General features: G+C 33.1%; 1 protein-coding gene across 4 annotated transcripts in view; it reads left to right on the top strand.

The window, feature by feature from the left end:
- The window catches only part of MAPK10 (mitogen-activated protein kinase 10), a 292,384-nt gene that overhangs the window by 218,542 nt on the left and 46,875 nt on the right, over positions 1-26,967 (top strand). For 3 of the 4 annotated variants that reach the window (XM_057729534.1, XM_057729535.1, XM_057729536.1), the window contains 5 exons: positions 517-646; positions 5,360-5,418; positions 6,280-6,418; positions 7,117-7,282; positions 9,692-9,763. In XM_057729534.1, the coding sequence (XP_057585517.1) occupies positions 517-646; positions 5,360-5,418; positions 6,280-6,418; positions 7,117-7,282; positions 9,692-9,763 (566 nt within the window). Of the gene's footprint in view, positions 1-516; positions 647-5,359; positions 5,419-6,279; positions 6,419-7,116; positions 7,283-9,691; positions 9,764-19,650; positions 19,723-26,967 lie in introns of all 4 variants that reach the window. The other variant, XM_057729537.1, reaches the window with a different exon arrangement.

Below are 26,967 nucleotides of genomic sequence, written 5' to 3'. Positions count from 1 at the left end.
GCATTCCTTATTTCAAGTTTTGTTATTGTTAATGAATGTCCTTTGAGCATCAGCCCACCTGTGCATTCATGGCAATTAACATCACTGGTTCCTGTGAATGGGGAAGGAGTGAACGTCCACTTAAAATAATCAAAGAACAATGACGTTCTATAGCTAGATGTCACATATTAATAGATGAGAAATTCAAGCCCAGCAAGATGAAATGACTTGCCACAGTCACATGGCTAGTGGAAAAGTTGAGCACTTTTCTTTCTTCTTTTGTCCCCGACTCACTGATGTAATTACATGCTGTTTTCTTGGCAAGATACTCTTTTTTCTTTTCTTAGCAAGTAGAATGTTTCTATACTAGTCACTCTTATGTCTTTATTTACAGCCTGATTGACATGTGACTTGAGAAGCAGGTATTTGAGTAGAATTCCAAACTAGTATTTTCCTTATCCATATCTTTATTATGGTAGGCAGAAATTCTAAGGGCTCCTTTGTTCTTAATTCTGGATTGCTCTTGGGTCTCTGCAGTGCTGCGTATGATGCTGTGCTTGACAGAAATGTGGCCATTAAGAAGCTCAGCAGACCCTTTCAGAACCAAACACATGCCAAGAGAGCTTACCGGGAGCTGGTCCTCATGAAGTGTGTGAACCATAAAAACGTGAGTGCCTATTTTAAACATCTGGTGGTGGGAGGTGGTGAGCGTGGGGAAAGAAGATCAGTGTGCCAACTTGAGTAGGAAAGGCTTTCTTTACTTTGCAACTTTTGCTTCTTAAGATTGTTTATCCTGCCCATATGCTACATTTGCTTTCATTGTCTTCATGGTAGCTTTCTGCTTAGAAATCGTCTGAAAACCATATGGCATGGAGAGGATGAATCTGATAGATATTTCCCTGTTAAGAAATTAACCGTATTTGGTTATCGTGCTCCAAATTAACCAGAGAACTTCATGCATTTCCAAAAAAAACAAAAAACAAAAAAAAAAAACCCAAATCCAAAACAAACCAGAATAAAACCAAAACTATCTTGAAGAACAATGTGCTATATTTCTCTATAATAATTTACATTTTATTAGTAACAGGTGAAGATTTTTTTCTCCTTCTACTTTTAGCTATAGTCCGGCACTGGCATCCAACTGTTCAGTGTACACACTGTGCTTTGGCATCTTGCTTTCTGTAGGGTTGGGCAAATGTGCAGGGACATATCTGCAAAGTACTTCAGAACAGGCTTGTCAAGAACATTTCTCACTAGAATTCAGTAGGGAACACCATTGCAGGGCTGTCTTCACTTTAGAGTATAATCTTCTTCAAACACTGGCAAAGGCCTTTAGAATTCTTTCTGTGCTCCTATTCTTCTTAGTAAGGATAAATGGGATATAATACTTATTTTAATAAAGATAATTAATAAATAAATTATAATAAACATATTATATATAATTTATTACATATAAACAATAATAAAAATAAAGTATTATAAAGCTATAATAACTCCCTATAAAGTTTTTCTTAAGCATGGAAATAACAGAATATATGAAATTATATCAATGCAGTTTCTTTTTTTAAGAACTTTTATTGAGATACAGTTAACGTACAGTAAACGGCATGTATTTAGAGTGTACAATTTGGTATCCCAATCTCCCAATTCATTCCCCTCCAACCCTCCCTGCTTTCCCCACTTGGTGTCCGTATGTTTGCTCTCTACACCTGTGTCTCTATTTCTGCCTTGCAATCCGGTTGATTTGTACCATTTTTCTATATGCCATATATATGTGTTAATATATGATATTTGTTTTTCTCTTTCTGATTCACTTCACTCTGTATGACAGTCTCTAGGTCTATCCATGTCTCTACAAATGTCCCAGTTTCATTCCTTTTTACAGCTGAGTAATATTCCATTGTATATATGTACCACATCTTTTTTATCCATTCATCTGTTAGTGCAGTTTTATAAACAGGTGAATTTGTCATAAGGACACTAGGTAGAAGCAAATGTATGAGTGTTTAGTTGAAAGATATTTGAAATACAAATATGTGGATTTAGGCCCAATATAACGTTTCTTTTTTCCTCTATTACTCTAGTCTAATGGCTTTTTAGTTCACTCATTTGACAAATACTTGTTAAGTGAATAAAATGTGCCAGGTATAGCTCTAGATGCTCTAGATGCTAAAAATACAGCAGTGAAGATAAGAGAGACAAATCCCTGCCCATGTAATGCTCATGTTCTACTGGGGAGAGAAAGGCAGTCTGTAAAATAGGTAGGTAAATGTATAGAATGTCAGATAGCAATAAGTACTACCAAGTAAAACAAAGCAAAGAAGGAAGATAAAAAATACTGGTCAGTGCAGAGTGGGTAGGGTTACTCTTTTAAATAGGTTGAGCAGGAAAAGCCTCACTACTAAAGAGAAATTTTATGAGGTATATACTCATCTCTGGTTTGGCCAGGCAAGGAACATGATACTTCTAGAAAGAAATATAGAAAAGATGATTCCTAAGAAAAATCATTCTCCTAAAGCAGTTTATTCTTTCAGTATTTTAAATAAAGGCAGGAGCAAGATTCACTGCATGACCAATGCAATCTATTTTTATGATAGCAGAGAGGATGAGAAATCCCATAGGCAACGGAAGATGGATGGACACTAGCAATGAAACAACTGCGTGGGAAGTTTTGATAGTTTTTTGTTTTCATATATTGAATATTTATATTTCCCTAATCCTCCTTCTAGCCCGTATAATGCAATAAATACACTGTGGAGAAATTTGCACTTACGTTGCCAATCTGAGGGAAATCATACTCCCCATCCTTGAGTGGAATATGGAGGTTCACATTTATGATGTCCAAAAAGGATTTCCAAATTGAAATACTAATTTGTAAATGGCATCTTACATGCTACCCCCTTTTATGTGTATATGTACATATGTTTGTGTATGTACATATCTTTGTATGCATGTATGTATATAAGTCTATACATTTCTGGAACTTGTTAACGGAGAGGAAGTTCACGTACAACCAAGTGCAAATTCCACGTTAGTGCTTGTAATACTAACTAAAAGCAGTCAGAATGCAGAACACTGTTAATGCTGTGGAAAGTAATGTAAAATAGTGAAGCAATCCCAATTAAATTTTTAATAATAAAGAAGACAATCTAAAAAGTGAACACAATTCTAGGAAGTGATAGCTGGTATGATTGTGGGGCTATGACAGACATTGATTCACATCTGTGCTTTTTAAGATGCTAGAATAAAAAAGGAACCGAGTCATATTCCTGCCTGAAGGCTGTTGCACTAAAATGGAAATACCTGTGATGATCTGTTTCTAAAGACAAGATTTTTTAGTTGGTTATTAATAGGAATTAGGATTTATAAGAGATCAAAGAAAGAACAGAGAAGAAATCCTCAAAGGAAAATCAAAGACAGTGAAAGTGATAAAACAAGGGCGTAGGAAAGAATACAAGACTATATAGTGGGGAATTTACCTTTTAAAATAATAAACCTGATGTATTTAACATCGTAATGTGATTTTCTAGGTTAATTTAGATTACCTAGATTATTTATTCCCCAGATAACATGGATTAGCATTTTTTCATCTTTAACAGTTGTTTGTATGTGTTGTGTGTGTGTGTGCTACACACAGTCTCTGATGTTTTTGTTTGCACAAATATCAAAATGAATTACTTTCTAAGATTGATAAAGTCCTATAAAAAAGAGGCTCACAGCTCCAATGAGAACTGGAGACATTTTCTTTATTTTTTTAAACCCACTCATTTATTTTTTAAATTTCATTTATTTATTTTTTTGACCCTGTGGCGTGTGGAATCTTAGTTCCCTGACCAGGGATCGAACCCGTGCTCCCTGCATTGGAAGCGCAGAGTCTTAAACATCAGACCACCAGGGAAGTCCCTGTAGACGTTTTTCAACACACACCATAACTAGGTATACAGAATAGCAAAGCACTTTAATCACAAGTTTTAAAAATATTTTGAGAGACTTCCATGGTGGTCCAGTGGTTAAGACTCCGTGCTCCCAATGCAGGGGGCCTGGGTTCCATCCCTGGTCAGGGAACTAGATCCTGCGTGCTGCAACTAAAAGATGCCGCATGCCACAACGAAGATCCACGTGCCGCAACTAAGAACTGGCACAGCCAAATAAATATTTTTAAAAAGTATTTTGAAACAATTTTATTTCTACATGCACATTCCGTACTGCAAGGTTGCTTCAGAAGAGGTAATGTGTTTTTTGATGTGTTATAACCATTGCCATGTATATATATAAAAGTATTGGGTGGTATTGTGATTTGTTTTCCTCAGTAATTCCTCAATAAATGAAAACTATGGAAGGTCTAAAGCATTCCCTAGATTGACTGTATTTCTCAGATGTTAAAAATCATTTTGTTTTGTTTATTACTTTGTGTTTCTGTACGCTTATGACTTTACTGAAATTCATTAGTTTATGTTTTAAAGATTTGTGAATCTTAAACTTGTTTTTGTGAAATGATTGCATCTGTCCTATGAGTAAAGGATTGTTTTCTATATTTTTTATTTTTATTTCTCACTGTCACATTAGTACAGAATATTTAGCTGAAAGAAAATTTTGAGTTATTTATGTATGCAATCTATTTGCATAAAACAAAAGTTTTTTCCTTTTAAAGCTAGAAGGTAAACTTCTTTACTACCTAATATAGAAAATAACTAAAGCAGGAAACAAAAAAGTTTAAAAAACAATTTTTATAACTTTTAAAATACATTTGCCATTAAATTCATCATTGATATCATCCAAAATATACCTTCCCCCCACACATACCATTGGAGCATTAGTTTTAATAATATTTGAGTGTGAAACAGAAGCAAAATAAACTAAAGTAATGATGCGAAAAAGTCTTGACTGAGAAATACCTCCTTGATTTCGAACATCTCCTTGACTTAGAACACCACCTTTTCATTTGGAGGAAAACATAGCCTTGTTAAGTCTTGCTGGGTATTTCACTGCTGCCTTACTTTTCTTACATGGCTTTTCCTCTTTTTTGTTGTTGTTTTTTTTTGTTTAATTACATTGCAACCCTATATTTACCAAGGAAAACCACACTCTAAAACAATATCACAATTATATATCTTCTCTGACTCTTTTTTTCCGCCTAAGAATTTGAGCTTTTTAATTGCATTTTAACCTAAAGACAGATCACGTGTCCTTTCTGAATTCATTTTTTAATGTTCCATGAGACAGTTCTAGAAAATTTTTCTGACTTTTCTATTTCCACCAGAGCACTAATATGTGACTTTGAGTTGGAATAAGTACTTGTTTAAATATGCTTTTTAAATAATTCATTTTCTCCCCTTTTCTTTCTCTCTGTCTTCTGTCCCTTCCACTGTCTCTTCTCCAGATTATTAGTTTATTAAATGTCTTCACACCCCAGAAAACGCTGGAGGAGTTCCAAGATGTGTAAGTAACAAAACTCATGAAGGAAGAGGGAACATAACATTCAAATGACTCAAGTGATATTGACAAAAATCAGATGAATGAAATCCCTTGTAGAGATCAAAGGGAGGGAAGAACTGGCAGCAAATGAAAGGGATCCAGTGACAGGACAGAAGGTTCTATTTCTGCTGTTTCTTCCTGGAAAGACACTTCTGCTACTTTCTGGCCTTCTTGCTTTTTGTGCTTTGTTGCCCCATGTTCTTGGTTCAATCAGAATCAGGGAAGGCGTATTATTTATTCTATATTTCTCCTTATTTTTTAACTTATTCTGTGAGCTTTCTAGAATGAGTCAATTCACTTTGAGAAATATTAATGATGGACACAATTAAAAAAATCATCCTTAATCTTTTGTTTGATTTTTGCAGTGCCTTTGATTTTGTGGAAGGAAAAAACCAAACAAACAAATCTTCCAGAAGTATAATGACAATAAGCAGAGGAGAGGAAGTGAATCCTAGCATGTTGTCTTGTTTAAGACAGATACATTGCATTTAATGGAAGATGCTGTTCTGAATTTTTTTTCTTATTTGTAATCACAATACTTGGGAAGAAGTTCAGGGAATTCAGGGTAAAATGAGAACAAGATGAAGGTACAAAATACATGGACAGGAACCACCCACTAATAAATGCTACTTCTATTAGCACCTTTGTGGTAGAGCTACCATGGCTAACACACATGCAGTACTTGGAGGTTTATCATGTACTTAATTCAGCCAAAAGTTGAGCTGAGAAGTTTGGAAGACTTAGATTTAGGAGAGCATTCTGACTTGTTTGAAAGACTTCACAGGTCTTGTGAGTTGGAACTCACAATGTGGATTTACCTTGCAGTTACTTAGTAATGGAACTGATGGATGCCAACTTGTGTCAGGTGATTCAGATGGAGTTAGACCACGAGCGAATGTCTTACCTGCTATACCAAATGTTGTGTGGCATCAAGCACCTTCACTCGGCTGGCATTATTCACAGGGTAAGAACACCTTGTCCAGAATTATAATGAAGATGCTTGTGGAGAGGAGAAAGCGCAATTGTAGATTATTTTCTTTACATAGGGGAGCTTGGTTACATATAGTATACTACCTCATTTATTTTACTATAGAATTAGCATATAGTTCACTAATGTGGAGGAAACTTTAGCACACTGGTTGATTTTGTTTAACATTTTGTTTCAGCTCATTGAGAGTCAGATTCTGAGGCTTCTCAGAAATTCTGATTGGCAGAGGTCATATGTGCAGCTGAAACAAGACAATTCATTTCCACTGTTTGTTTCTGGTCACATAAAGACGGCAGCCCTAATCTGCTCTTCCGTTGGGCCTAAAAATGAAATATAAACTAAAAGGTTTATGTTGCCATGAGGAGAAACCTAACAGATGACAATAAAAGATGTCTTTTTCTAAAAACCTCTTCTCAAGATGAGCCTAAATTGTAAAAATGATACACTTCTCTTCTGGGTTTAAAAAAGTTTCTGTGGATATTAAAACAAAAAGTCCCAAAACGACTTGTAAACTTCTTTGGGCAGTATTCTTTTGCTTTACATAGGACTCTACAGTCCATGGTGTGGGGGGCCCATCAGTGCGGTTGCAGGACTGCCATGTTGATTGAGTAGATGGAAATCACATGTTCCATTTGGTGCCAGCTTTTAACTTCTTCTCTTGTTCCTATTGTCAGGACTTAAAACCAAGTAACATTGTAGTCAAGTCTGATTGTACATTGAAAATCCTAGACTTTGGACTGGCCAGGACAGCAGGCACAAGCTTCATGATGACTCCTTATGTGGTGACACGTTATTACAGGGCCCCCGAGGTCATTCTGGGAATGGGCTACAAGGAGAACGGTAAGGATGCTTCTGAGAGGCAGCCATAGAGACTGTGAAGAAAATGAGTACGTTTTAGATAGCCAAGAGTAATGTTCTTTCTCATGTGTATGAATTTTTAGAAAAATAAGGCTGCCAGCTTTCATATTCAGAGGTTTTAAAAAAACTGCTACACTGAAGAATCACTCATTAGACATGTAAAGGATGTTTCTGAGAAGTAAGCTTGGCTAGAACACCGAAATGTTATAGCTAAAAAGAGTTGTAAATGACATCTGATTAAACAGTCAAGTGGATACTGATTAGCATACATGCTGCAGGTATTGAGAAAAAATTGCTATTTAGGTGGCAGCTCAGCTCAAAGTGCGTATACACAGGAAGAAATCTATCTGCTTCATTTAACCATTTGGCTTTATGTCACGTCTTAGAGTGATGTCTCTAGTCCTAGGAAAAGACAAAAAGATACCACAAATCCTTGAACCAAGAATATTCACAAATGCTCAATGCATAGTCAATTTAGAATAACCCAAACTGTTAAGTTGGATAAGAATTTCTTTAATACTTTAAACTGTTCCGTAAGTAATAGTTAAGGTAGCAATTGCCTAAGTTTTTATAAATTCTAAAACCATAGAGAGAGAAAAATATTAAATTTTCACTGTTGCTTTCATGAAGAAAATCTGGTATTCATGAACACTTTAAAAGAAAAGGTAGAAAGAATCTTCAAAATGTATTCCAATTTGATTTTATTAAAATGAAGGATTTATGAAGTACTTATTAGAAAGCATTGCAATAGCTTATTTTGAAAAGAATATCTCTAACAAGTAATGAGGTGTATTAAAAAATATCCAATATGTTTAGGAATTAAAATTGTCTTAAATTAGAATTGTGTATATGTACTCAATGTACCTTTCATACTCATTTTGATATTCTATTTAGTTCCTGGCAATCTATACATTTTATAGAAATAATTATCATTGTATTTTTATGTATAGGTGTTACCGAGTACTTTTATGAAAATTCTCTGGGCACCAAAATTTTTAAAAATTTCTGGTGTCCTTCCAGATTAGAAGAGAGCCAATACTTTTGTCCATTTGTGTAGAGGAAGGGAGAAAGCTCTTAGGAAGGTCAGGTTTACTTTGGTGGACAATGGCAGAGTTCCGTTCCCTTTTGACTTGGAAGAGGAAAATCTAGTCCTCTTCCCAAGACAATATCACATCTAACTTATTTGGAAAAGAAGATAGTTGTATACATTCTTCATAAGTTATTTTTCAAAAATCATTGTGGGAACCAATTAAAAAAATTCAAGAAATCAAGAATCTACAGGAATCTGGAGGGAGGTTTGAATTTGCTATTATGGATTTTCAGATCTTTGCTGTACAGATGGCATGTGACCTCAGCCCTTGTCCTTCCCTCACTAGAAAGGATTGCGAGTTGCTGCCTTAGTTTTTTGGCTTCTCTAGATCTGTGGAGAAAGCATACCTAGCACCCTGTGCTGCTCTCACCTCCATATGGGATGAAGGTTATCATGCAGAGAAACCCGCTTGCTCCCACATCAGGCATGCCCAGCTATCCTGTGCACCTAACCCTGCCCTCCTTCCCGAAAGAGCGTATTAGCCTAATGTTTTTGCCCCAAAGTTCTCTTTGTCCTTACTAAAAAGCAGGTTGGAAGAGGGTGAAGGTTAGTAAGTGAAGGTGAAGCATGTTTTGTTAACAAGTATGGCAACTGAGAAACATATGTGTATAACAACTTTTTAACACCGTTAATACTTTATGTCATGACTCCTTTATATGTGTGCAAATTAATTATATATCTTTTTTCTTGAAATATTTCAAATAGAAACTAAAACTGATATTTATTTTCAAGAATAACCTCTGAAGGAAAAACCAAGTCTTGAATACCACGGATTCCAATGTTTCTGCCTTTAAACCATGGTTCCAGCCATTTCCTAGTTTCTTGGATTTGGTTGCATGTACCTTATTTTGGACCAAAAAAAAGGGGGTCTTTAGTTGTCCATTCCGTGTAACTAAATAGGATAGAAAATGGAATCAGCCTCCCCTAGGGGTTGATTAAGATTATTTTTTTTGCATCCAACACATGACATCGAAAACCCTTCGATGCCTTTTAACTGTCACCTGGCATGGAGATATTTTGGTTAAGCTACTGCTTTTCCGTGTTACCATTTGATGGTACTGAAGGGCAATCTAAGGCACTCATAAAGTAATTTTAAAAAATTAATTTGAGTTCTTATACTAGACATTGTTTATGTAATATTACAGTGCTGGTTTTAACTCACCATTTTGGCCAACTTTTGGTGGGAGACAAAATTTGTACCTTCTAATCAAACTGTTCTTTTTCCTTCTCCTTCAGAGAGCAATTATCTTAGTTAACTTTACTTTCCTCCCTTTTCTTCACTTCCCTCTCTCCTATTCTAGTGGATATATGGTCTGTGGGATGCATTATGGGAGAAATGGTTCGTCACAAAATCCTCTTTCCAGGAAGGGACTGTATCCTTGTACCTTTTGCTGCAGCTTTACCTGTTTTGTTCTCTCTCCCTTTAAATACGTAATGATTTTACCAGGAGAGTAAAGATAGAAGCAAAAAGTTGGGTAAGTGGTGTAACCGTGATTTTAAAAAAGTGATTATTTCTATAATCTGACCAGTACTGAAGACTACCTACCTCAATTGTTTGTTTTAATTAAATTTTCAATGAGTTTTTTTTCCTTCTTAAATTATTTTATTATCTGTAACTAAAAATAGCAGTGCTATTTTTTCTCATAAATAAGAGAGGCCAACAAATCTCAAGTGATTAAAATATATTTGTAATTAGCAAAAGAAGTCACAATTTGCAAATATTATTCATTTCCTTTCTAGAACCATCTTATGCTTTTACCAATTTAGGCAAAATCATTTCTCTTCTGACATCTTAAGCTTCTGTCCACGCTCTACTGATTTGAATTACTCTTGACACTATATCCAGTCTTAAATAGGTTAATATAGCACATCTTCCTTAAAACATGAACTTCCACATTTAAAAGTCATAATTATTATTCAAATTGCTGGAGGTCAGGTGGGTTTAAAATAGGCTTTCCTCATTTGACTTGGAGATGTGACTTAGACATAGATAATTGCTTTTCCAATGAAATTTAGAATTAAAGAAATGAAATGTACAATGTGGGGAATATAGCCAATTAAACAAAATAGAAGTGTTGATTTGCATTATGCCACGGAGTCTTTACTAGATTCCATCAGGAATTTCTTGGACAGGTATCTCTGATTTGGAATTATTAAGTGAGCTGGTATATTTCTGGAAGGACTAAAAGTTCATTCTCTAACAAAGGTACATATTTGTGTTTGGAATATATCAATAATAAAGTTTACATATTAATAGAAAAATTTTTATAAATATGGAGATATGCTGTTAACACACAATTGTGTGATGCTAAGTACAACAATTGGGAACTTTAACAATGATAATACAAGAGTGAGTTCAATATATTTATTACATTGGAAGTGTTTTGGAAATTGGCAGTAAACATATGATCCATAACTATTAAGTATTAAGTATTTGATTAATAAGAAAGCTCTATTAAGAGCTCTTATAAGAAAGATTATTATTGTTATTTAGTAAGAATAGAAGAAAAGACCAATGATAAAAAAAATCTGATAATAAAAAGTTGATGCCACAATGAACATGGGTTTATGTAGGCATTTATTTATTCTGCTGGATATTAATAAAATATTCTCTAAATTCCAATAGTAATATAATAGTAATGACATCTCCTAGAACTATACTATCCAATAGGTAACCACCAGCCACATTAGCTCTTGAAATTATGGTTAGTCTGAATTCAGAGGTGTTATATGTGCAAAAGGCCTACTAGATTTTGAAGATATAAAAACACGTAAAATATCTCAATTTTTATATTGATTATATATGTAAATGACAATATTTCATTTTACTTTAAATTGTTTAAGTATCAATTACATATAAATTAGTGTAATTGATTTGAACAATGTTGTAATTCACATTCATATTTATACAAAAGTAGCAATTTGTGTGTTTGCTTTTGCCGTAGTACATTTCAGATTAAAAAACAACTCAATCAATTCTCAAAGACAAAAAGTTACAAAATATCTCATTCCCATGTGACATTGCTGTTACAGGTCACTTGATTCCCACATGGTTCTCGGATCTAATTTAGCTATTCAGGCATTTATCAGGGTTCCTTTTCTCTTATTTTAGCAGTATTAAATTTAAAAGCCAATAAAATTAGGAAAAAAATAAAACATTTTGTAACCCCAAATACCCTTCAGATAAGCAAGCAAAGATAATAGCACCAGATTGATAATTCTGTATTCTTCCAGAAATTGTTCTCTTGGAGGCTTTTTTTTCCCCTTTTATCCTAGTTTATTTTTTAGAAAAATGTTTGGAACTGCAAGTAAATTGCACAAAAATCAATACGTAAAATATATATCTTTGACAAATATGGTCCTAGAAATTAAATAAACCCCAATACACAAAATGTAGATTGTGATAAGGGTTTGTATTCTGTATTCCTTTATCTCCTGTGATGATTATATAAAATACCGGTATTTGATAGCCTAGTGCCATATATCGCTGAACCTGCAAGCAGACCTTAAATGTCAGTGGGGAAGTTACGTAAAGACATTATAGTGGAAAATATCTTGCTTAAGTTAAATTTTACTTAAATACAGGTAAATAATTTCCAGATGAAATGCACTGGAATTAGTTCATTTTGCCTATAATTAAAATTATAATTTAATGTCTTAGTCATGACCATATTTAAAAATTAAACTAAACCATAGAAATCCCTATTAAACAATGGATTACATGTACTCTATGTTTTTGAGTGGAATTGTTTCATTAATCTTTATATGAAGTTACTATCATTTTGTAATTAGAGCGTACTACCAAGAATAAAGGGATCAGAGCATTGAAGTAACTTCACTAGACCGTGATGATCAGACACAAGGTTGGGGGCTGATGGAGCTTATTTATAGGGAGAAGAATCATACCAATATTTTAATGAAGTGATTCCAACATTTACTGGAAGTAATATCAAAGTTTAGTACATGTTAATTTATACCTTGACTAATTCCAAGATTCTTCAGAGACTTAAAAAAAACATTCTAAGTGAATTAGTCACTTAGAGATATTCAGAGTAATTTCTGTTGAATTTCTCTGAGGCTGAAAAATGATGTTATAGAACTCTGTCATCATACTCAATGTTATTCCTTTCTCTGAACAGAACTTTTTAATGTTCCTTTTTAAAAATCTGGACCCTATTTACTAAAAATAGTAAAACACCTTGAAAAATTGGGAAATCTTATGAAATTATCATTGATGACTGAAGTTTTAGCTATTTTCCTATGTTAAAATTGTCTTTGCATTTTGAGAAACATTGTATGGGTTTCTTGACTAGGGATATGACCAGATGATATCACAAGGTAGTTTCTTGATGACTAAATTAAAGTGTTGGCAAAATACACACGTATTTACTTTTCCATTTATTAGTTTGCTAGCTTTTTTAATATCCAAAGGAACATTTATAAAGTGTTTGTTTTTACTGTGTAAAGAGTTTCTTAATTATATAAACATACACTAATATACACTCAATTTTCATTACAGTTTTATGATTAAAACCTATTTCATAGCATATATGTTGACATAATATAGTATTACTAACAATTCTTAGGCCCATGATGAATTTCAAGTCAGAGAGCAATAAATATGCCAGGTCCATTATTTTCTTTATATAGTCCAATAATCATATAAGAGGCACCGGTGACTTTACATTTCATTAAAATTTTGTTTCTTTTAAAAATAACTTATAATAAAGCAGTTTTATGATACTTTCTTAGAAGTTTTTTTTTTTTTTTTTAAAGACTATCTAGTTCTGACTCCTTCCATCCACCCCACAACCCAACCAGGGCATGCTGTTTTCTTGATTACTGAAGTCTCATATAACACCAGTATAGTTTTCATATAATACAAGTTCTTTCCTTAAGCCTGCTTCTTTTAGATATATTCTTTCTACCTTATTTTTTTCATTCTACTTCAAATGGTAGCACATTTTTTGAGCAAGGTCTGTGGTAATTCCTTTATTTTGAGTTCTGGCCAGAGTTCTCTGGACCTGGAGAATGTTAAAAATAGGCACACCACATTCATTTGAAACTTCTGGACTTCAAGCATATTATCTCCAATTAAAGCTTACAGATCACTAAAACACTGCCCCTTGCCTTTTGCTCTGAGGACATGAGAAATTTCAGTTAGAAAGAAAAGGACATACATATAATCTTTCCAAGAAGCCAGGTTATTAAGAATCAGAGAATGAAATGCCAAAAATATATCTGCAGAAATAAAGAAAACATCCCTAGGTTAACTGAGTATCATAGTTTGTCTAAGCTTGAACAAATCAAAATTAGGAATAATCAAAGTAAGGTGAACAAAAATTGGAGGTTGTGGATTATTTCATCCATCTGGTACAGATAGATATTCTTAATCCTTCTTCCCTCTTTGAGATAACTCTGCTTACTTCCTAATAAACTTTTGCAACTAATACACTGCTGTATTCTGAGTCTTCTATCTAATATTATGGTAATACAACATTATCTCAAATAATATATAATTTATGACTTTAAATAAAATTGGGATGAAAAAATTAGTCATTCTTTCACACCTGTAAGCAAACTGCCAATAATCACAAACATTTGAAAAAATAAGATTTAATTTTTTTTCTTTGCATTTGCTTAAGAGAATATATTTTCTCCATGAATTTGCTAATACTCTTCTCTCTTATTATTACTTTGAGAAAATCTGAGTAATGCAGGAACCACTAGAATGAGAGCTGAAGATTCTGAGGTGACCTGAACAGATGGAAGGAGAACAGAGTTATAAGAGGAAAATCCTTCTCCCAATAAATTTAGAGTAGCCCAGAGTCTACTAGAGGGCAAGATAAGGCATAAAGGTGATAAATGGAGTTGAGAGAGATACACAGAAAAGGGGCAGAAAGTGAGGGACGACACAGAGAACAGACTTTCGGGTTGGAAAAGAAGGAAAAGATTGAGGAGATGGACCTTGACTCCTCTATGCCTTGGAGGGGAGCTATTGAGTGATCATGGACAAAGCTCCACTAGGACTGCTGGGTCCCCCAGGAGTCCCTTGTCTCCCGGAAATGGATATAGAAAGATTTAAAAGCATACTATTTTTCCTTATCCCTCTACAGTTCTGTAGGCAGAGTATTGAAAGATCTTCAAAAATAAAGTGAACTATTTGAGAGGGTAGAACTGCAAACAACAAAACACATTCCTTAGTCATTACTTGTGCTTCCATTCAAACTGCTCTTGGCCTGATTAGCTGTTAGGACAAAGTTCGTGGACAGTGATACCTATTGTAGGACTCTTTCTCCCTTTAGCAGTCAAATGAGTCTCCAGCACATAAGGGCTCCAAGAACTTACTCTCATCCTCTTAGCTTTAGTCATGTGACATGTCCTATCAACTTCAATTCACTTTATAAAATACCTCCTTTGCCTGCCTTATGGGATTGCTGTGATATATAGATATAGCTATAGATATAGATATACAAAACATTAGATGTTTGCAAACATACACATACCTGTAAATACCTTTAAAAGTCAAGGAACTCCAACTTTTATGGTATGAAGTTAGTTTGGGGGCACTTCAGCCCAAATAACCATCAAATTGGATAAACTATATAAAATAGAAATAATCAATAGGACCGCCTAGAATGAAAAATGTTCTCAAATGATGAGAAACCAAAATTATCTGTGAATTAGACAGTAAAATAAAAGAAAATGAATAGTTTGTCACTTACTAAAGTAAAGCACTTCTGTAAGTTGATGTGCAGAATGAAGTGAGAATAATTTCCTGAATCTTCAGGGAGCTTGTATTTAATTTGGTGATAATGTGAGACATTCAGAGCCAGCATTTACTATTTGTTCATCAGAACATGAAAAGTGTAATGGAAAAAAAACATTTTTCAGCATCAAGATTACTTTAAATTCCTTGTTTGTGTACACTGCAGAATTACATGATTTTAAAGATGACAATTTAAAATATTTTGGTGCAGTAAAAAATTACTTGCCTTTTTATGAAAGAATATTTTGAAAATTCATTAGTCTACAGTTTTATTTATAATTTAACATAAAGCTAAAGATTTTCTCCTTTATTGTAAGTTTCAATAGATTTTTTTCTGTTTTGTTAAAAAAGCAAATCAGTGATATGGCATTTATAAAATAAAGGTTAAACATTAACATGATACCATAGAAGTTATAAAGAAAGAAAAGCAAGTTGAACAGGTAGACTCAAGGAGAAAATCTTCCTCAATTTCCTGGAATTAGAATATTTAGCGTTCTGTTCCGTGAATGTTTTTTTTTATTTTTGTTGCTTAGATTCACAAGTGCAAAATAGGTAAATTCACAGTTTATGCATATCAGTAGCCTTTTATAATTCCATCTTTGCAGTGAAGTTTAAAACAATGTGCTTCTGTAAAATATCTAAATTTTAACTTTTAAAACAAACTTTTCAAAGAAATGGTGTCCTGCTTTTAGAAAACCATATTAACTCTTCTTCCTACTGTACTTTGAAGTATTCATCGAAAGGGAATTTAGCAAAGCCCATTGTCTGAATCCTCTGCTAAATAAAGATATAATTAGGTTAAGGAGAAAAGCAGTGTGGTCTCACAATTGTGTTACCAGAGCCTCATAGTCTAGATAAGAAACATTTGCCAAGTTGCTAGATAGAAGCTCACATAGTCCAAAAAAATATTTCATCATAGATCACAATTCAAGCCACTGGGGTGTGGAAGTAGCAATAAAGTGCTTTATTTATTTAGATTTAAACTGCCATGACCTATATTATATCAATTCTATCTCTGTGTGAGTGGAGAAAAAATAATTTAGTGTAATCTAATGCCTGCCAAATAATACACTTGAGATTTTCTCACCTAGAAAACTTATAATCATATTTTAGTAACACCAAAACTTTACTTAACATTCCTTCTAAGGAAAGTGACTCAGTTTCTGTGTGTCACAATTGCAAATGAATCTGCTCTCTGCCTCTGGGAATACTGATGGTGAGAGGGGAAATGTAATGAATCAAAATCATAAAAGCAACCAGAATTCTATCTGGGCAGCATTAGTGTACAAAGCTCTATGGAGACCCAAATACCATATCAGACTGTCTCAGAAAGCATCAAAATCCAGTTTCCAACTGTGATTGAATTTGCCAGTTTCTTTTAAGGTCTATGCACAGTCAGTATTCATTGGAATATCTTGACAAAACAATCATTTCACTTTGATAAGCAGATATACATATGCATTGAAGGAAGGCTTACTACTGCCCCTTGTCCCAACAAGATTTAGTATCACATTTTTTTGTTGCGTATTTCCTGTTTTAGTTGTGATGACTAATGAATAAAATTTGGTGCAATGGCTGTCTCTTGAGAAATCATCCTGTCTTAAGTAATAAAAATCTTTGTAAATTCATGTGCATATACTCCGTTTTTATAATTCATAATAATAGAGCTTATCATTTCCAGGCGCAAGGCTTAGCATTTCCATTGCATTCCATAGAAATAGTGAATTGTGAGGAAAGTTAAAAGGAAATTGGTAATTGGAGAAGTTTCCAGGGCATTATTACTCAGAAAAGATACATTAAATGAAAATGGAATTCAGTATATTCATTAGTAGTTCAGATCTTGAGTTTATATCTCTCTGCATTATTTTTATGTGCAAGCTTTGTGATCTATTAAGTCTATTTTAGCTTCTGACATGAAGATAAATTTCCAAAACTGTTCTTCTTTTACTTTGAAATATCTGTATCCAGCAGAGCCACACAAATGAGAACTGGGAGACACTGCAGTTATTGAACCAACAACTGTCTAGATCCAATTGAGATTGAAGCAACACCAGGACTAAGAGTCCATGTGGGTCATCTGTTGTTATTGTTTGCTGCTGTTGTTTAAAGACATAGGTGAGGGAAAGTGAAAATCAAAAGGATTTTAGTTTGAAAGATGAAAGTTTGCCAGTTTTAGAAGAGTGGTTAGGGATCATAGATTATATTCACATATTTTAAGATTACTATTTGGATTAGGGAACAGGTAATTCCTGTTTAGATAATGGAGAGAAGTTTTACAGAGTCAGCTGTGATTCAATATGTGGAATGCCTTTCTAAGTGGATTCATCAGGGAGAAGGATTGCCCAGTGAGTGGTAAGCTTCCCTCACTGGAAAAATTTCTTAATTATATAAATATAAGATGCAATATAATATTATATAAATATAAAATAAATAAGCCTTTCCTATATACATTTAATTCTAATATATAATTTATGTATGTATATATATTTAATTCCAATATATAATTATATATGTATATATATATAATTTATATATGTATATATATGTATATATAACATATGTATATAATGTATATATAAATACATGATGTTATGTAGCTAATCTTGTTTGAGAACTTACTATGTACCAGGCAATATGGAAAGATCTTTACCAGGCATAATCCTTTTAAGTCTTAAAAAAATTTTACATGATAAATACTGTCTATCATCCACACTTTAGAGGATGGAAAGAGAGATGAAGTAACTTGGCCAAGGTTATACAATTAGAAGGCAATGGAGTTGGTTCTGGAGCAAAAATATGAGTATCTGCCAGAGATGACATAGAAGAGATTTTTTTTTTGCATTAAATAAAAAATAGAAATGGGTGTTCTCTAACTAGCAGATAGGTTTGTGGCAGAAATAGCCTTTTCCAAATGTTTGAATGGATGCAGGCAGGAGAAAACCTTGCTTGTTGAGTTTATAGCTGTATATTTTTTACCTCTCTCTCCCACAATATCTATAAAAGGTAGATACATGGTAAATAACAATGTAATCAGACTGGTCACTTTGGACAGTATGATAAGAATATTTGCCATTCAAAAGCAAATATCCTTTCAGAGATTTTTTTTCCCTTTAATCAAAGTATTCACCATACCAGCCTCTGTGAGAGATATTATCTGGAATTGCAAATGAGTTAACAGGGATGCACAACTGTTTGCTCTATCTTTCCCTGAAATTTTTGCATGTCACTTGCTTTCCTAAAATGGAAGCAAAACAAATTTGCTTCTCTGGGTATGCTTATCACCTTCAAAGCTGTAACCATTTCTTTGCAGTGATCACTCTATTTGGGTGTTGAGTCCAACTTTGAAAACTTTGAGTTTAACCTGACTGAGATTTTCACATTGGAAAGACTCATGAGGAACCCATTAAGGTCACTGCCAAATTACAGGATGTAATTTGAAGAGTAACTGGAGCAAAATTATAGTGTGCTGCTGCTCTCCTAATGCCTTTCCCTGTTTGTTCCCCCCCAACTTCCCTTATCCTTCTAGGTTGTTTTCCCCCATAAGAATGACCTGTCTTTCTTTCTGCGTTTTCAATAGGAATGCGTGAGTACCCAAGTATAGTTAAGGAGAGAGTTCACTTTCTTGCTTCCCCATCTTGCCCCTCCCTGAGTGCCCTCCACCCTAGCTTGCTGGGTTTAAGTTCTGGATGATAACTGGCAATAGCAGAGAGACCACTGTGATTTCACCTTGAATTCCAGGTTTCTTTTGATTCACAGTTTCAGAAGAAGTGTCACCTCTCTAAGTCACGTTGTTCATTTCATGTTGAACCACCCTTTTTGAAAGCCAGCATTTCTTACCATTATAAAGCAACCACGCTTATGAGAAGAAGGAGAATAGGACAAGGCTTCCTGTTTAGAAACATGCTCCTTTAATGGGAGTCAATGAAACTGAACCAGCATATTCCAAACACTCATTCTTGAACTGGCATTTCACCTCCTGAAATTTATTCATATTTATAAATAAGAGTAAGTGTGTTTTATAAAAGAAACCCTTTCTTCTGAGGTTGCTGGCAGATCAGCTTTTCTTTCCTTTTTTTTTTCTTTCCTCCTAGTATGGTATACAAAAGAATGAAAGAAAAACCAATTTGCATGTTTCCCATATTAACACAATCTAGAATAATTTGCAATACAAATCAGTAGGATTCTAGTAGATGAATGCAAATGAGACCTTAAATCAGAAACTAAATTAATCATTGAATTATAATTGCAAAGTAATATTATTATACGTTAGGTGGCATTGAGTGGCATTGTTAGTTCAGTTGCATAGCAGAAAGGGCCCTGACATTCTTGTGTTCTTCTCATTCCACTGTTTAAAGCACTGCAAGACTGGCCTCTTATCTAGTCAGCAAAAGGTCAGACCATTGCTCTATGGCATGGGTAGCCAAGTGTTTTCATTTATTTGCTGCTCTATTCCTGTCTTCTTGTTTATCTTCATTTCATTTTTGTTTTCAGTTGACATGTGGTCAGTAGGGTGCATCATGGGAGAAATGATAAAAGGTGCAGTGCTGTTTCCTGGCACTGATCGTATCCTTCTTAGCAGCCAGTAGTCTCTATGGGTATCATTCTCAATCAATTCCTTTTGGTCTCCAGTACAATACTGCTGATGGTGTAGTCTCACTGCCCTTAGAGGGGTTCTATGAGACTCCAATGTCAAATGCTGGCATTGTGGTAGAGTAACCTTGTCTCCTAGCAAGATCTTATGTGGGTAATACAGTATCAAATATGGAATATTCAATATGCTATCAAAAGGTCTGCCTTAATTCAGTCCTATGAAACTAATGACAGTGATATACTCTTTACTATTTTTTGTTGTTAAGTTATATTCATAGCTAGACAATAAATAAGATCTTTTAGTTTAAGACTAAAGATTTATGCTTTCATATCATAAGAAATATTCACTTGACATGGAAATCCTTTATCAGTTAGATTTATATTTACTCACAAATGCAATAGGTTTATTATTAACACATAATCATGAGCATTCTTATGAATTTCATTTTAAAATTGATCTTCTAAAATTATTTTTCTCATTTACTTAATTTCTAAGAATAATAGCTCTGTTCCTGCTCTTCTTTTCTCCAAATTATTAAGTACAATAATTAAAACCTCATTAATTAATGATTATATGAAATATCTGAAGAAAATAAATTTATAATACTTAGATAAGTAAAAATGATCCTCTCTTAAGTAGTTAATAATTAGCAATTAAAGATTCTAGAGGCTCTGCAGTATTAAAAAGATATGGATAGTGTGATTTAGTACATGGGTTTATAATACCTTATTTTCTTAGGTAGTTAAATATCCTCCTACATGCAGTCACTTATGAAAGTATTATATCCTCACCATACTAAAGATAAAATGATCATTACTTAAATGATCATAATTCAAAAACAAAATTGAGCCTGTGTTAATGGGGTTTTAATGTATAATTAAAGTAAATCTAATTTCTGATATTGTAGCCTAGTTGTACTATAACTAGCCCTTTGCTTTGAGGATTAATATATTACATATATATCATTGCATACATATATTCTTTGTATGTATTAAGGACCAGTTTAAAAGTGACTGAGTTAGGTACTCAGTTTTTGTGGAATAAAAACCTTAACCTCAAATGTTCTAGTTAGTTAAAAATAAAGCTGCACTACTTTTAGTTCTATTCTTACTAAAAACTTTTTTCTAGTCTAATACAGACATACATTTATTTCTAAAAAATTCATGTCTATATTGCAGTATTGTCTCCTACATATACATTTTACTAAGTAGCACCTATAAATTTGCCACGTTCATGTTTATGTTAATGCTCTTTAAAAGTGTGTTGGCGTGATAAAAACTGAATTCCCTCAAATTTTAAACAAACAGGATTTCTTTGATTCCCAATGAATTATAAACTTGAGTTTGGCCTTTGGACATGAACGTGAAACAGTTCTTAAGTTTGGCAAATTTTAGATATTTGATAAAAATAGACTCAACCTCTTAACTTTGTACTCTTCGATTTTTCAGAAGTTCATTGTGCTTGAATAATTGATGACTGAAATGAATTATTTGCCACCTATAAATTAAAATGATTGATTTTCATTACTTTTCTTACATTTTCTGTTAAAGAAAATCAAATCAGATTTCCACAACTGAGTTATTAAATATAGATGAACATTTCTTAGAATCCATTTTTTTGAGAGAAGTTGCTTGGTTATGATTTCTTAACTTGGGTATCAGAATCCCTTATAAGTAAACCTTTGGGTTGCTGCTAATGTTAAAAAGTCTCATATTAGATGTCCTTTCAGCACTTGAGCTTGATATTTTTAAATTGGGTCATTTCTGAAGCTCTTGTATAAGGATACATTTGTAAATTTTTTGAAGGGCAAATGGGAATTATTTTATAAGATATCTCCTCTCAGTGTGAGATGTGGTCTTTTCATCATTTCAAACATGAAAAGGTAAGTTTAAATCAGTACTTTTCAAGCAAACAAATTATGAACATTGAGTATCATAACATTAAACTCTTAAAATGCAAGACAGATTACTGATTTTTTAAAATTCCCTATTATTAAATATGACTTTTCTGAAAGCACAATAAAATTATATCTAAATCTATTAGATATATAGTATGTATAGTATACATGTATATGATATATCATAGGGAGTCATATGATTTTTAATCGACATATCCTCACTTATATGAAGACATTCTCAAAATAAATGATCGATAAAAGTTCTTGCAATATGAACTATGCATGTCTTCTTAATATATAAAATAACTCAACAGCAAAAATTAAAATCTTAATAAGGTCTTCTACCCTTCATCTTTTATGCCTAAACAAATTCAACACAATATTTTTAGCATTGAGGAATTTAGATAGCCAAAAACAGTTCTTAAAATTTTATATATTTGTATGCTACTTTATTAGTAGATGTATTTTAAGATACATATTAATTGAATATTATTCAAATAAAGTGTTTTTAACTTTCTACAGAAGAGTCAGAATTCAACTATTGAGATACTTTTCTATTGGGAGATGTCCTAATGAATTTCATCCTGGCAGACACTTTTACTTTAAAAATTAAAAAATATTTTATATTACACAAGTGAATTAATATTAAATTTATAGCTTTTGAAGAAGATTAATAAAATGAACACACATATACTACCACTCAGGTTAAAAAGTAGAACATAACCAATACTTTTGAAATTTTTTTGTGCATCTCTTCAATTATATCCTCTCTTCCCCAGAGAAAAGAGAACAGTCCTAAAGACATGTTTTTACAATCTCCTTGACTTTCCTTTTATTTTTACCACATGCATACGTATCCCTAAGCAACAAATTATTTAGTTTTATCTGTTTTACATATTGTACATTATTTTGTGACTTGCTTTTTTTAAACTTAACATTATATTTTTAAGAGTGATCCATTTTGATGCATCAGAAATAGTTCATTCATTTTCGTTGCTGTATAGTATTCCAGTCTATGAATATTCTGCAGTAAATCCATTCTCCTATAGACTTTGAAATATATTGAGTTTTAGCTTTTGCTTTTAACAGTGACTATAGGTCTCCTGGAGCACATGGATAAGATTATTTATGATAAATGCATGGGCTCATAGGTGTGCACATTTTAAACCTGACTGTGTAACATCAGATTGATTTCCAGAATAACAGTATATAAATGTAACTATCTATTCCACATCCTTACCAACTCAATATTCTCAGATTTGCATTTAAATTTGTTAGCTATCTCTTGGCTATAAAATCCTATTTCATTGGAGATTTCATTTACATTTTCTTTGCAAGTATCTTTTCCCGTTAATTGGCTGTTAGTATTTCCCTCTTGGTAATATGTCTTTCGTTTTTTTAAAACAATTTTTTTCCATTGTATTTTTAAAAACTAATTAGTAAAAGTTCTTTATTTATTCTGGTACCTAATCTTTGTCCATTTTATGTGTTGCAAATATTTCTCTCTATGTTTAGATTACTTTCCCATTTTGTTGTATAGTGATTTTGGAATTTGGCCATCTGTTTTTATTTTTTTATAGCTCATGTATTGTTATGTCTTGTTTAAGAATTCTTTGATGCCTTTATATTCTTATAATTTTGCTGTGAATGTTTTAAAGTTTAATCTTTATATTTAAGCCTTTAGTTAACTTGGAAATGATTTTTGTGTATGATGTGAAAGAGGGATTTCAGTTCCATTTACTGACTAGCTAATTCTTTCTTCATTGGTCTATAAAACTATCTTTGTCATAAGTTTTCACATTTAGGGGGAAGGGGTATTAAATTCTGGGATCTATATTCTGTTCCACTGGTTTGTTTATCTATCTCTATACCACTACTACCCTTTCTTAATGAATATAAATGTATACTACACACATATCAGGCAGGGTAAATATCCCCCTTCTTTGTCTTCTTCAGAAGTAGCTTAGCTATTAATGACCTTTCTCAAATATTTTAGAATTGGCTTGCTAACTTCTATAAAATGATCCCTATTGGTATTTATATTTGAATTGTATTGACTCTATAAATTAATTTGTGGAGAATTGCTGTTTTAATTTGGACAATTTTTATCTTTCTCTTTTTTTTTAAGCTCTTTATTGGAGTATAATTGCTTTACACTGTTGTGCCAGTTTCTGCTGTACAACAAAGTGAATCAGCTGTATTTATACATATATCCCCATATCCCCTCCCTCTTGAGCCTCTCTCCCACCCTTCCTATCCCACCCCTCTAGGTCATCACCCATCATCGAGTTGATCTCCATGTTATGCAGCAGCTTCCCACTAGCTATCTATTTTACGTTTGGTAGTGTATATATGTCAATGCTACTCTCTCACTTCGTCCCAGCTTCCCCTTCGCCACCCCCCATCCCCGTGTCCTCAAGTCTGTTCTCTACATCTGCATCTTTATTCTTGCCCTGCCACTGAGTTCATCATTTCCATCTTTTTAGATTCCATATATATGCATTAGCATACGGTATTTGTTTTTTTCTTTCTGGCTTACTTCGCTCTGTATGACTTAGCATGTGCTGATAACTTAGATCATTACTATACCAATTTAAATATGCTATCTATGCCCAGTATTTTAATTCTCTTCTTTCAGCTTCATAAGTTGACCATATTGTCATTTGATCACATACACGTAGAGTTTGTTTTGATTCATCCTTATGATTATCATTTTCTTAGCTTATCACTATTTCTTGCAATTTGGCCCTTTACTTTGAGATTATTTTCTTTCCTTCTGAAGTACATCCTTTAGATTTCTTTAGTGGGAGTCTTTGATGATAAAACTCTGTTTTTGACTGGCATTCTTTTACTTGAAAGATAGCTTTGTTGGATATAGAATTTTAGATTGACAGCCATTTCTTCCAGCATTTTAGAAGTGTTATTCCACTGGCTTTTTGTTTTCAGTAGCACTGGTGAATAACTAGCTGTCATTGTGATAGTCATCTTTGGGCATAGTCTGTCCTTTTTTTCTGCTTTCATTTAGGAATTTTTTTCTTGGTCTTTGGTTATCTGCTGTTTCTCTCCTATGTGACTAGGTTTGGATTTCTTTTGATTTATCTCTCAGGATTCACTGTGTTGCCTGAATTCCAACCTATCTCCAATTCCTGGAATTTCTCAGCTTTTGTTTCTTTTAATACTTTCTTCTATTCTTCACATTATCTTTGTGAAAAAACTCTAATTGGACATAAAGTAGACATCCATTTATTCAACAAATATTTTTGAGCACTTACCATGTGCTTGTATCCAGGGATATATAAGTAAACAAAACTGATAAAAATCCTTGTCCTCATGAAATTTAAAATAAAAGGCACAATCTATTAGAGGGTGATAACAGCTAAGGGATAAGAGGGATCAAAGTATTATGATGGGGGGGCAGGGATTGTCTCCTTCCTTTTTTAGTTGAAACATAAGAAGTTTTGTCAAATGTGCCTCATATAGCATTTTTTAACCTCATGTAAACTTCATTGTCCCTTCTTAACCTCTTTGTTGTAGAGTGTTATACCCAGAAATGAATGTAATCTTTCAGAGAGAGTCTCACAGAACAGAGTACAGAGTCACCAAAACTTCTGTTAAATAGAATTCTGTATTCATTTTAGTGTTGGGAGCTGTTTGTATTAGCTTATTTGTTTGAAGTCATTTTACTTACCAATTTTAAAAGACCTTGACATTTTTCAGCTATAAAATACAGATGTCAATGTAAATGATCTCCAAGACTTCTAGTTTCAAAATGCACGTAGAGTCAGATCTAACCTTTGTGAGGCCAGAATTTCATGCAGTTGGAGGAGGATGTTATGAAAAAAAATATTACAAATACAAAACTAGGCACAGAGTTTGTAAGGGGTCTGTACAAATGAGTGCCCCAAAGATTAACCTTCAGTAACTTAATGAAAATTCTACACTGTGACGCATATTAATGTATGTTGGATTTGCTTGTATGTGAAATGTCTCTTCATTTTTTGCTTTGTACGTAAATATAGATTATAATAATACATAGATTTATAAGAGGAAATAGATTATACTGAGGTGTATATACATCATGCTTCAAATATCAGCCTTTGGCTATTTCATGTCCCACAGTATTCCATGAGCAATCTGCTGCCAGTGAACAAATAGCCGTTTACTCAAATTATCAGCTTTGAGTTTTTCAGTGTGTTTTGTCTTGTACTATTTCCTCTTCTTGTGCTCATTTATAATGAAAACAGATGTTAGTTACAATTGTGCATTGTCACTTATTCATATTTCATGTTATTAGAATTTGAGGAGGATTTTTGAGAGGAAAATAACATTTTCAAATGAAAAAAAAGAGTAAAAATATTTTTTAAAGTAACAGAACAACTCAAGACATAACCATGAAAATGTGAATCCAGACCTATGTCATATGAAAAAAAAAAATATATATATATATATTTCTATCTATCCTGATTTTTAGAATGTCCTCAGAAGTAAGAATTCCTTTAAGAACAAATTTTATCATAGAGAAATATGGAGTAATTACTGGAGAATAAATTGTCAAATATTTTAAACTTTGTATTGCATAGCTTTTATACTTCCCATGAGTAGCATCCCATATAATATGATATTATATCACCCCATAGATATATGATAGCAACATATAATTTCAATCCTTCCCTAGATGTTGATGGGTAGAACCCCTCTTTCTCTGCATGGAGCCTACTTGTCATTATTTCCCATGGTCTTTTCAGGAAAGTGACATGGGAAAAAGGAACAAATATTAGGATTTTTCTTTCCCTGAAATATTTTCAAGTCAACGACCCCTAAGTTTTCCATAACAAGTAGCTGTGGAATAATCTTTTGGTGAAATTGACCCTATTCTAATTTGTATAATAAAACTGAAACAGGTTAGTACTTTATTCTTAAATCTGGACTTCGTAATTCACAAGAGATCATTAATGTTCTCAAATATAGTCCAGGGGCCACCTGGATTGCATTTACTATTGGTGTTCTTTAATAATATCATCTCAGACATATGCACTCAAAATCTTGTAGATCAATGGGCAGAGGGGAGTGATCTGTATTTTTGTTTATGTTATCTTTATGTTATGAATATTCAGTTTGGGAACCACAGTTTTATATCACCATCCCTAACACGTGATATGCGTACCTCCACTTCCCTACTGCACATTCATTTCAGACATAAATACAGGGCTAACATAAAACCACACAATAATACACAACACAGTGCCAACCAGCCAGCTAGTTGGCTTGCAAGATTAAGTAGCCTCTCCTGGAACTTTTCTATACAGACTGTACTCTTGAA

The sequence above is a fragment of the Hippopotamus amphibius genome, chromosome 3, assembly GCF_030028045.1.
Source record: "Hippopotamus amphibius kiboko isolate mHipAmp2 chromosome 3, mHipAmp2.hap2, whole genome shotgun sequence".
NCBI classification, from domain to species: Eukaryota; Metazoa; Chordata; class Mammalia; order Artiodactyla; family Hippopotamidae; genus Hippopotamus; species Hippopotamus amphibius.
Note: the sequence above shows the minus strand (reverse complement) of the source record. Positions and strands in the feature narration are given on the sequence as shown.